Source organism: Hypanus sabinus, chromosome 27 (assembly GCF_030144855.1).
Source record: "Hypanus sabinus isolate sHypSab1 chromosome 27, sHypSab1.hap1, whole genome shotgun sequence".
NCBI classification, from domain to species: Eukaryota; Metazoa; Chordata; class Chondrichthyes; order Myliobatiformes; family Dasyatidae; genus Hypanus; species Hypanus sabinus.
In genome coordinates this window covers 26,597,527-26,609,759 of record NC_082732.1, presented here as the reverse complement: position 1 = coordinate 26,609,759, position 12,233 = coordinate 26,597,527, and the positions used below count along the sequence as shown (strand labels likewise).

Sequence of the window (12,233 nt, the reverse complement as noted above, 5' to 3'; positions counted from 1 at the left end):
CAATATTAATTTTTGGTGAAGGGATTAAATGCTTCCACACTTGGTGACTATACCAAATTAGGTGGAATTACAAGTAGGAAAAAGAAGAGGCTCTAAGGTGTTTTGGACAAGTTGAGTGAGTGAGAATATGTGAGAACATGTTCTGTCCTTGGTCCAGAACACAAGTGGCAATACAAAGGCACGGCGGCGCCTCTACTTTCTTAGATGTTTGTGCAGATTCAACGTGTCATCTACAACTTCAACAAACTTCTACAGATGCATGGTGAAGAGAATACCACAGCCTGGTATGGGAACACCAACGTCCTTGAAGAGAAAAGCCTACAAAAAGTAGCGAATACGGGAAGAAATATGCCAAGTTGAAGGAGATACCACACTGCTAGAGAAGGTTGCAGAGATAGAGGAGTAAGATTTGAAAACAAGGACAACAATATACATTCTAGACAATTAACCAAAAATCTGTAAGGACAATAAACAAAACATGAAATTCTGGAACTCTGGGGAGGAATAAAACTAATCCCCAAACAGGCAGAAGAAATATCCAAGACCAACTAGGGCTACTACAGCTCAAAGTTTAAAAATTGTGACACAATAGTAAGGCTAATTAATGCGATTCTTACTGAAAGTTAACAGCCCAATACTCAGACCTTTGCCCTTTGATACCCTATTCATCAGTAGCATTTAAATCTCAGGCACAGCCCCTGAAGGCATCACTGACAGGTCTTCTTTCATTATATTAAACACACACCAACAGTTTGATCAAGAAGTCACTTACCAAACCAGTGCAGACTCCGATACAAAATACCAAGATCCATTTAACTGCCTCGTATCTCCTGACTCTCTATTCAAAAGAGAAGACAAATAGATCAGATAAATCAAAGAAACGCAGAGAGATCAGAGCAAACAAACTTGAATTAACAATGGAAGAGATGTAGAATAATTGATCTCCGAAGAATCAGCAACATGAAAAATGAAACCATTTAAAGGCTCCAAATCTGAATTGGTATCTATTTGCTCACCACTGGTGCTAATTGTCTTCTAGAGTGTTTTCAACTTTTTATAAAACCAGTTTATTTACAATTTGCTAATATTTATTTAAAGCAAGTACTTCTTCACTGTAAGAATAATGAAATTCAGTGATCCCCTTCCCTCAATAAGCCACTATCCTTTGTATTTGAAGGTGGGTGATTGAGAGTCAATCAGTAGGTTTTCTTAAGATAAAGCATAAAAGGCAAAATAATCAGAACAAGCAAATGAGCTGTTATATCAGCAAAGACATAATTAATCTTGCTCCACCAATCAATGAGGGATCCTGTTTCTAGGTTATAAATATTTCATTAGCACAGCTGACTGGGAGCACCCTGAGAAATAATGTGCCTTACATTCATGTCAAACTGCACACTCCAAATGCAACTCACAGGCACAGGGAGAAAGAGCATCCAAATTCAAGTCACTATGGGAGGGAGAGCCTCCCAATAAAATCTTATCACAAGGAATCAGACAAACAATATTAGATTATTCTAAATTTAAAACTAATTGTTTATTAACTTTATTCAAATTAAGTTAATTAAATACAAAATATGCCATTTTTGGTTTTTCCTAACATTTATGTTAGATTGCAGGAAATGGTGCTATTGAGGGAAAAAAGAACATTATGTTTTGTAGGAGTGACCTTTGAAAGGTAAAAATTCAATCCAGACAATTGCAGATGCAGAAAATGCAAATGTCAATTTATAAAGCATTATTCGTAACATGAGGTTGCATTAGGTGTTTTAGTCAGCGTGGTGCAAGAAAAACTATAAACTATAATCTCACAGAAAGATTTCACTATGATAAGTAAGCAAATCATTCTTAGTGGTGTTTACTGAAGGGTTTTATTAACCAAACCAGGGTAACTGTTCTAATCTTCTTTAAGATAACAAGGCGAGATGAGCTATTCATATCAGGTGCAAGGGCTAATACTTAACATCTCTTTCAAATATTTCTACCTCAAATATTCCCTTGATACCAGAGTACCAGCTTAGATTCTGTGTTCAAATTTCTGAATAGGATGGAGACCTAAATGATTAAATCCAATTCTGAAAATCATGAGGGCTCAGCAGGCAATAACCATCACAAGAGCATCTTCATCACACCCTTGACATTCAATGCTATTACCACTGACATCCTGCGATGTCACCTGAACAGCTGGAAAAGCTTTTATACCAGTCGAGACAGTCATAAGATTTTCAACAGCTAAGAAAATTTTCAAAGTTTGGCTTGTGAAGAGTAAGTCTAAGTTTAAGGTTTACACAGAGATCAGAAAAAAATTCTGTTAAGCAAAAAAAATTCAAATAAGTTCTGAAGTAAATTTATCATCAAATCACATAATACGTCACCATATACAACACTGAGATTCATTTTCTTACAGAATAAATCCAAGAAATGTAATAGACTTAACAGAAGACCACATCCAACAAGACAGACAAACAACCAAGGTGCAAAGGACAACAGACAAAAGAGAAAAATAATAATAATAAATATTTAAATATGTAACAAATATCAAGAACTTGCAAAGAAGAGTCCTTGAAAGTGAGTCCATTGTATGTGGGAACAGTTTAGTGAAGGGGTAAGTGAAGTTGAGTGAAGCTATCCCTTCTGGTTCAACAGCCTGATAGTTGAAAGGTAATAACTGTTCCTGAACTGATAGTATGTGTCCTGAGGTTTCCCTGCCTTCTTCCTGATGGCATCAGCAAGATGGTCTGGGTGGCGGGTGTCCTTGATGATGGATGTTGCATTCCCGTGACAGCAATCCATGCAGATGTGTAAATATTGGGGAGGGTTTTACCTGTGATGAACTGGGCTATATCCACTTCTTTTTGTAGGATTTTCCAATCAAAGACATTGGTATTTCCATACCAGACCGTGATGCAATGAGTCAAACTCTCCACCACACATCTGTAGAAGTTCGTCAAAGTTTTAGATGTCATGCCAAATCTTCCCAAACTTCTAGGAAGCAGGTCGCTGTTGTGCTTTCTTTGTAATTGCAATTATGTGCTGGGCGCAGGACAGCTCCTCTGAAATGGTAACACTGTGGACTTTAAAGCTGTGATCCTCTCCACCTCTGGTGCTCCAATGAGGACTGGGTCATGGACCTCTGGTTTCCTCCTCCTGGTCAATAATCAGCTCCTTGGTCTTGCTGACATGGAGTGAGAGGTTGTTGTCGTGGCACCACTCAGCCAGATTTTCAACCTCCCTCCTATATGCTGATTCATCATCACCTTCGATTTGGCCAATGACATTGGTGTCGCCAGCAAACTTAAATATAAAGCATGTGAAAAATCAAAAATATTGCTCATCTAATGAAAATCTTGTGATCTTTCAAGTTATTTCAACCCATGTTCTGTCAATGTTGCCCTTTTCTAAACTCTAAAGTCCCCAACTAGAATAGAAGCTTCTTCTATTCATACGGTCAATCTTTGTATTATTTTTCTCGGACATGGCTGTCGCTAGCAAGGCCAGCATTTACTTTCCAACCACACTTGCTTCCTGATCACGTAATCACGCCCAGGTTTAACAGTAGTAGCTCTGCATACCTTGTTGTCCAGTGTTTCCAGCACCTCCAGGTACGGTTCATTAATGCACTTGTCATAATCCAAACTCTGCCAAAAGAACATAATGGTATGAGAAAAAGTGGCTGCACAATTCAATACTTTGAATTAGAATTCATTTAGTATTGTCACATGTACCATCTTTCAAACTGTCCATGTAGATAAAATCAAATCATTATATAGTACAGAATAAAGTGTTACAGCACATGAGAAAGTATACTGCAAGGAAATAATAAAGTGCAGGATCATAACGATGTAGACTGTGAAGTCAAGAGCCTATGCAATCATCCTACGGAACCATTCAAAGGTCTTGTAACAGTGGGGTAGGAGCTGGAATGGTTGAGCAACAACCCAACTCTATTTTCTGTAATTTCCAAGTTCATTCCCATATAATTTTATTCCATTAAGCATCTAAATTCTAGCAATGGGAACCCAAAATATATTCAAAGTCCAAGTAACACTAACCCTCTAGAATAGTAAAGAAATTTCTCATCTCTTAAACTTTTCCTGATTTTATGCTCCCATCTTTCTCTTGTAAAAGAATATAGCTTCCTTCTGAACCCTGATTTCTGTTTCAATGTGATTCCTCCTCTCATTTCTGACTTTAATTTTCCGTGTATACATTATCACCAATTTCCTGAAAAAAAAATGTTTCCTGTAGCACCATATTGAAAGCTACCAGAAAAATTCAAAAATGGTGAAGTGAAACCTCTGGAGTTACTTACATCCTTAATACATGTCAGTTTTAATCCAAAAATGCACGTTGGATATGCTCAATGATTAGTTTTTGAAGGACCTTCACTGCTACCTTAAAAAATGGATTTTCCTGACAGCTGATGCAAGGCCTATTGAAGGGTCTTGGCCCAAAACATCGACTGCTTGTTCCCATCCATAGATGCTGCCTGACCTGCTGAGCTCCTCCAGCACATTGTGTGTATCGCTCTAGATTTCCAGCATCTGCAGTAGCTCATGTGTCAATGATGTCAGGCTAGTTGGTATGCAGTTCTCCACCTACTCTTCCTCCTTTGATTGAAGACTATTTCAAAATCCCATTAAAGAAGATCTATCAGCATTTAGTTTCTGTACTTCTTTTTAAACTAATAATTATTACTTTTAAGTTATCCACTTTCTTTAGATCCCAGTTCCACAGTATCTCGGGTACACATTTTGTGGTTGTTACGGATCAGATAAAATCCATAGTTAGCACCAAGAATGAGCAAAATTAAAATGAAAATATCTGCATGTAATAATAATATGTTTAGAAATTAGCAACTCAATTAAAAGTTATAATTTAACTTTGGGGTTCAAGTTATTTACGATGTTATCGATAGCCTGAACCACAAGTGCCAACTGATTGACCAGTTATTCTGTATATCAACCACCCAAAACTCGATTAAATTCCAACCGGAAACTCACCCCAGAGCATGTTATTCAGTGTAATAACCTCCTGATTCCCTTGATTCAAATCTAATCTGTAAACCACTCCTTAGCGTTAAATTAGTGAACTACCACATTTTTTTTCAGGTTCCTTTGTGGTAGGGCCTGGTTTCCTGACCCAAGTCTGATATGACCCAACTACAGGCTTAGAGATATATAAAGAAATCATTGAGCTCAATTTGCAATTGGCTGATTCCATACAAATTCAGATTTAAATTGTTGTACACATCTGTCAGTATACCACCGCCTGTCAATGAGGGAGCTTAGCGACAAACCATTGAAAAGGTCAGGGGCAAACAATGCAGGCAAGCCCCTTGATCCAGAATTGATTGGTGGGCATCAATCACCAGATGGTGGATATAAACATAGCCCATTGCCTGGAGGGACCAGCTGTTTGTTTCTCTCCATCTGAAGGAGACCTGGGCCCAATCTAGTATGCAAGACGAGCTTTTCACTGCATCTTAGTACAATAATAAATAAATTCCAATTCCTTCTGCCTGCTGCCCCACTCAAGACTAAAATGATCTAATTGTTGGGTTCCAGCCTAATAGGGAAAATTACAGAACCTGGCCCTGGACTTGATTGAATCAGCTGTGATTGCATCAGGCTGGGATATTACTTTTTACATTGTAGCATGGTTTACAGATGCCAATTTACTCTGGCTACCTATTGCAGCTCTTTGAAATCACTGCCACCAAGTCGCTCACGTGGCATCAAAAGGGAAATATCCAGCTAAAACAAAGTTTGTTACACTGACCTTCTGCGATATCGATCATACACTGCACTTTCTTCAAAGTAAGGAACAGAGCTTTCATCCAAGAGTTTCACAAGGTAGGCCACATTAAGCTACAATATATTTAACAAGGGTTCATAATCTTCTCTGCTTGAAAGCTATTCCTCTCACTCCTCTGCTGTGTGAAAGAACCACCCAGAATTTGGAAGGAATAATAGCTGAGCAATTAAGTAATTTAAACAGACACATGGCTTAAACAATTGAAAAATGTCAGAAAGAGAATTCTTCAGTGCAGAAGAAATATACTTGCAGTTACTGTGCTCGAGTCCCAGCTGATGGATAGAACTCAAAGGATTGGAAGAAATGAGGAATAAAAAGTAGGACATTGCACAAATTATCTTTTCTATTCCTCTTTCAGGATATTATATGCAATAAACAGGAACAAATAAAATTTGAATGCACAATAGTCTACATCAGGCTATTGTATACCTCATAGTCTTTGCGTGGCAAAATTTCATCCTCTTCCTCATGCGTCTCTCCGAGAATAGTCTACCGGGGAAAATAGAATATTGCATTAATTCCAGCCCAGTAAGATAAATAATCTTCCGAAAATAGTAGGGGACCGAGAGTCTAGTGAGATGGAGGAACAGAGTAGGGAATGTTAGTAAGGAAGTGGTGTTAGGTAAATTGAAGGGATTAAAGGCAGATAAATCCCCAGGGCCAGATGGTCTGCATCCCAGAGTGCTTAAGGAAGTAGCCCAAGAAATAGTGGATGCATTAGTAGATTTCCAAGATGGCGGTGCGACGGAGCTTGCAGCGGCCACTCCGGAGCTGATTATCTGTTATTTGTGAAGTGGGGTGCCGTGTGCAAACATAATCGATTGAAAACAGACGTGGGAGCATGGAGTTACATCTGGAAGTCTCCAGGAAGACCTTCTTCGTTGCTGCTGCTGCTGTGAGGTCCGGGACTCTGCTGGGAAGAACAGGTCTCCAGTCCTTGGGGTCGCGTTGCCAATGGCCGTTGGCAGGGCCGTCTTAATAAGCTCGGCAGAGGATGGTGCTCGGAGAAGCTGTGCCGGAGGGGATGGTCGTTGGCTCGGAGGTTTGACGGACTCGGAGTCCGCTGCGGTCAGGTCGCTTTCAGTGTGTGCTACGTCTGCAAGGCTGGTTTCGACGGAGCTTTCATTGTGTGCTGCGTCTGCGAGGCTGACTCGGGCGGCACCGTGGAACCCCATAGCGGGGGTATTCCCTTCTGCCGCCAGCGTGGGATGGTGAGTCTGTCGGGACCCTGGGGACTTGTGGAAACTGTGTGGTGATTTCTTTTGAACTTATAGTCCTTTAACATCTTTGGACTATTTTTACTGTGCCCATAGTCCGTTTTTATCAATTATACTATTGTTTGCATTGTTGTAACTATATGTTGTAACTATATGGTTTTGTGCAGGTCTTGTAGCTTTAGTTTTTGTTCTTGTTTGTCTGGTGGATTTGGAGCTCCTTTCCGGGGAACGCGCTAAGACAGTCGCGCGATATTAATATGCAGCAGCCTCTCCGGACTCTGGATTGGGGATTGCCAAACGTTATGTGGATTTTCTAGTGTAGTCTGTTTTGTCATATGCTTTTGTGATATCATTCTGGAGGAACATTGTCTCATTTTTTAACTGCATTGCATTTGTGGTTTCTAAATGACAATAAACTGAATCTGAATCTGATTAGTGATAATTTTTCAAAACTCTTTAGGTTCTGGATTAGTTCCTGAGGATTGGCTAATGTAACCCCACTTTTTTTAAAAAGGAGGGAGAGAGAAACTGGGGAATTTTTGACCGGTTAGCCTGACATCAGTGGTGGGGAAAATGCTAGAGTCGGTTATCAAACAGCACATTTGGAAAGCAGTGAAATCATCGGACAAAGTCAGCGTGGATTTGTGAAAGGAAAATCAGGTCTGACGAATCTTACAGAATTTTTTGAGGATGTAACTAGTAGCGTGGATAGGGGAGAGGCAGTGGATGTGGTATATTTGGGTTTTCAAAAGGCTTTTGACAAGGTCCCACTCAGGAGATTAGTGTACAAACTTAAAGCACATGGTATTGGAGATATGGTATTGATGTGGATAGAGAATTGGTTGCCAGACAGGAAGCAAAGAGGAATAAACGGGACCTTTTCAGAATGGCAGGCAGTGACTAGTGGGGTACCGCAAGGCTCAGTGCTAGGACCACAGTTGTTTACAATATACATTGATGATTTAGATGAGGGAATTAAATGCAGCATCTCCAAGTTTGCAGATGACACAAAGCTGGGCAGCGTTGTTAGCTGTGAGGAGGATGCTAAGAGGATGCAGGGTGACTTGGATAGGTTAGGTGAGTGGGCAAATTCATGGCAGATGCAATTTAATGTGGATAAATGTGAGGTTATCCACTTTGGTAGCAAGAACAGGAAAACAGATTATTATCTGAATGGTGGCTGATTAGGAAAAGGGGAGGTGCAACGAGACCTGGGTGGCACTGTACACCAGTCATTGAAAGTGAGCGTGCAGGTACAGCAGGCAGTGAAAAAGGCGAATGGTATGTTGGCATTCATAGCAAGAGGATTCGAGTACAGGAGCAGGGAGGTTCTACTGCAGTTGTACAAGGCCTTGGTGAGACCACACCTGGAGTATTGTGTGCAGTTTTGGACCCCTAATCTGAGGAAAGACATTCTTGCCATAGAGGGAATACAAAGAAGGTTCACCAGATTGATTCCTGGGATGGCAGGAGTTTTATATGAAGAAAGACTGGGTCGACTTGGCTTATACTTGCTGGAATTTAGAAGATTGAGGGGGGATCTTATTGAAACGTATAAAATTCTAAAGGGATTGGACAGGCTAGATGCAGGAAGATTGTTTCCGATGTTGGGGAAGTCCAGAACGAGGGGTCACAGTTTAAGGATAAAGGGGAAGCCTTTTAGGACTGAGATGAGGAAAAACTTCTTCACACTGAGAGTGGTGAATCTGTGGAATTCTCTGCCACAGGAAACAGTTGAGGCCGGTTCATTGGCTATACTTAAGAGGGAGTTAGATATGGCCCTTGTGGCTAAAGGGATCAGGGGGTATGGAGAGAAAGCAGGTACAGGGTTCTGAGTTGGATGATCAGCCATGATCATACTGAATGGCAGTGCAGGCTTGAAGGGCCAAATGGCCTACTCCTGCACTTATTTTCTATGTTTTTCTATGTTTCTATGTGGGATAATCAAAAATCCAAAAGTTATAGGTACCAACTTTAACATGAACAGTTACAAAAAAAACAAGGCTTAACAGAAAATTAACAGCCAGTTCAATGATCTATCGCATTAACCCCATCCAAACACATCACCGTGAAATTTTCCAGATACAAGTTTTGGGTAAAGATACCAAGAGATTCATAGAAAAGAAGGGAAAATGGAGTTGAAGTGGATATTTGCAATGATTAAACTAAACAAACTCAAGGCTAACCAGCTCATTCCTCTTCCCAGTGCACTCTAATGCAAGATGTTATTACAGTATTCCATCTACATTACAGCTCCAGACAAGGTCAGCTACTCAAGAATCTCATATTTTCACAAGATCTATTGAACCTTCAGGGCACTGAGTAGACAACAACAATCTTACTGTTAAGCCTTTTGCAACTTATCAACCCTTCCAATACCCGTTACTGTTGACCACGACTGTTGTTGACAGCAAAATCTCAGACAGTGATTAGGAGTGGTTCATTTGGTTGAGTGGTACAGTATTGCAGTAACAATCTCACACTGAATGTCAGCAAGACCAATGAATTGATTGTGGACCCCAAGTAGGGGAAGTCAGGAGAACACACCAATCTTCACTGAAGTGTCAGCAGTGGAAAGAGTGAGCACCTTCAAGGTCCTGGGTGCAGACATCTTGGAAAACTATTCTGGGCCCAAGACAATGAAGCAGTCACAAAGAAGTAACTGGCTCTACTTCATTTGTTGTTTGAGCCGATTTGGTATGTCACCAAACACTCCTGCAAATTTCCACAGAAGTATGGTGGAGAGTATTCTGATTAGCTGCATCATACCCTGGTTTTGAACCTCCACCGCACAGAATTGCAAGCAGCTATAGAGCATTGTAGATTCAGCCAGTTCCATCCCATGGCACTACCCTCCCCACCACTGAGGATATTTTCAAGAAGGAAGCATCCATCACTAATCTCTACACCATCTGGATCATGCTATTTTCTCATTACTACCATCAGATATCTCAATGGTCCAAGGAGATGACTTCATTATTCCATTTTTGCTCTTTTTATTTATTTTTGCGATTTGTAGTAATTTTATGTCATTGCTGCTGTAAAACAACAGATTTCACAACATACAAGTAAAAATCAGATTCAGCTTTAATATCAGCGGCATATGTTGTGAAATTTGTTGTCTTTGCGGCAGCAGTACAATGCAATACATAACAACAGAAAAAAATGTGAACTAAAGTATGTATGCATGTGTCTCTGTGTGTACGTGTATATTTTTAAAGAGTTAAATTAATTAAGTAGCGAGGTAGTGTTCATGGATTTGATGTCCATTCAGAAATCGGAGGGCAGAGGGGAAGAAGCTGTTGCTGAATCATCGAATGTTGAGGCTCCTGTACCTCCTCCCTGATGGTAGGAATGATAATGAACCCGAATCTCATCATCTTCCAAAGCCAATGCTATTGCCCTCTCAACACCATTACCCTGATACCCCAGAAGCCAGATACCCCCTCCACTGTCTGCCATGATCTGCAAATGAAAACCCTACAACACTACACCTCATGTCAATTTTTGGAAAATATTGCACCAGTCCACTAATTTTCTGTAACAAATCCACCCCATCAGCAAGCCCAGAAATGACCATTAGGGCTTGTAAGTTAAAGCTGACCAGTTTCATCTGCTTCAATGAAAACTGTGGATAAAGCCGAAAAGATAAGGAGAATGTGCATTAACCCCTTAAGCCTGATCTGCCCCCAAGTGTTTTGGAACAGAATTTCAACTCCACTCAAGGGGACAGATTTAAGATGTTAGTAAAGTATAATACTAATGGTGATGAGAACTTTCTGTCCCCGAAGTAACCTGGCTCTAAAGCTCTATCCTTGACAGACAAAAATAAACTGAAGATGAAAAGTTCTTGAGCCACATCCTGAGAGCTGGAAAGTGGGATTTGCCAAACCAACTCTGTATCAACTGGCAAGGTCACAAAAGGCCAAATTATTTGCTTCTCTCTGTATATTCCACGACTCTACAACATATTCTTCAATGCCCAAAAATTTATTGATCTGATTTAAACATTATTTCTCATCTGAACCACCACAGCCCTGCATAAAAGCAAATTCCAAGGCGAAGTTGTAACTCAGTTCTACCATGCTGAACAAGATGTTGCAACCCTTAGTTCTAGACTCCCTAACTACAGAAAACTGCCGTTCCACATACCCCTAGAATGCCATATCCTCATGGATAGAAGCAATAATTCCACACAACAAAACAACAAACACACAACAAACAAAAATCATAATTCCACGTCCTTGCACAGAACTATGCACAGAATTCCATATGCAGTTTCACATCACAGCGCTAAGCAGTATTGCATCCATGTTGCACTTTTATATTTGTGTGCTGTAGCACTTACTTTTTATTCTCAGTTATTTTGTAAATAACAGTACTCTTTGCATTTCTGGTTAGATGCTAACTGCATTTCATTTGGCTTTGTATCTGTACTCGGCACAATGACAATAAAGTTGAATCTAATCTGATCTAACCCTGACATAATTATAGAAAAATGTCCTCAATCTTTATACAGCAATACCTTTACAATAAAGAAAAGATACTATTTGCTCTAATTATCACAATGCCTGCAATGTTAACTTCGTGAGCAGCATACAAAACTTCCAAAAATCCCCTTCAATACCAATGTAATACCTTTCTATAGATGTTCTTCTTTTCCTTCCCCCTACCATTGTGAATAATTTGATACTTCCCTACATTGTTTGTACTTCAGCTGCCGCTTCTTTTGCCCAGTCATTCCATTATCTATGTAAAACGTACAATAATCCACTAGCCACAACCTGTCACATTAAAACGGTGCAGTGAATCATTTTTCGGACTTTGTAATAATACAACCCAGAGCAATCACAAGGACGAGGGAAGAATACCCGGTGTTTGGATGAGGGAAGCCGATGTGGCTGGAAGATGCTCGGCTGAATGCAAGCCGGGGGTGGCGTGTGGTGGGGGGAGGGCAGGTGTCAGCCTAGGGTAACCACCTTGGGAGTTATTATTTACACTCTCGGCAGGATCGCTTTAAAGTGTCAAGGGCCGATCCGACCTCAGTGCCTCGGATCCAAGCAGCCAAACGGCCCGGTCCGCCACTCACCAGCTCCTCCGGACTGCGGCCCTCCCGCTCCCCGCAGCAACAGCAGCAGCAGCCCCGCCGCAGACCTCCACCGCTCGCCATCGCCGCCCCATGTGACCCGCCCAACCACG

At 40.7% G+C, this 12,233-nt stretch overlaps 1 protein-coding gene across 1 annotated transcript in view; it reads right to left on the bottom strand.

Moving 5' to 3' along the window:
• clcn6 (chloride channel 6) overlaps nucleotides 1–12,220 on the bottom strand; it is a 55,904-nt gene extending 43,684 nt beyond the window's left edge. The window contains exons 1-4 of the mRNA XM_059952047.1: nucleotides 12,124–12,220; nucleotides 6,247–6,306; nucleotides 3,573–3,638; nucleotides 773–838 (exon numbers count right to left, since the gene is read on the bottom strand). Coding sequence (XP_059808030.1) covers nucleotides 773–838; nucleotides 3,573–3,638; nucleotides 6,247–6,306; nucleotides 12,124–12,204 — 273 coding nt within the window. The 5' untranslated portion in view covers nucleotides 12,205–12,220. The remainder of the gene's footprint in view (nucleotides 1–772; nucleotides 839–3,572; nucleotides 3,639–6,246; nucleotides 6,307–12,123) is intronic.
• Nucleotides 12,221–12,233: the final 13 nt, after the last annotated feature.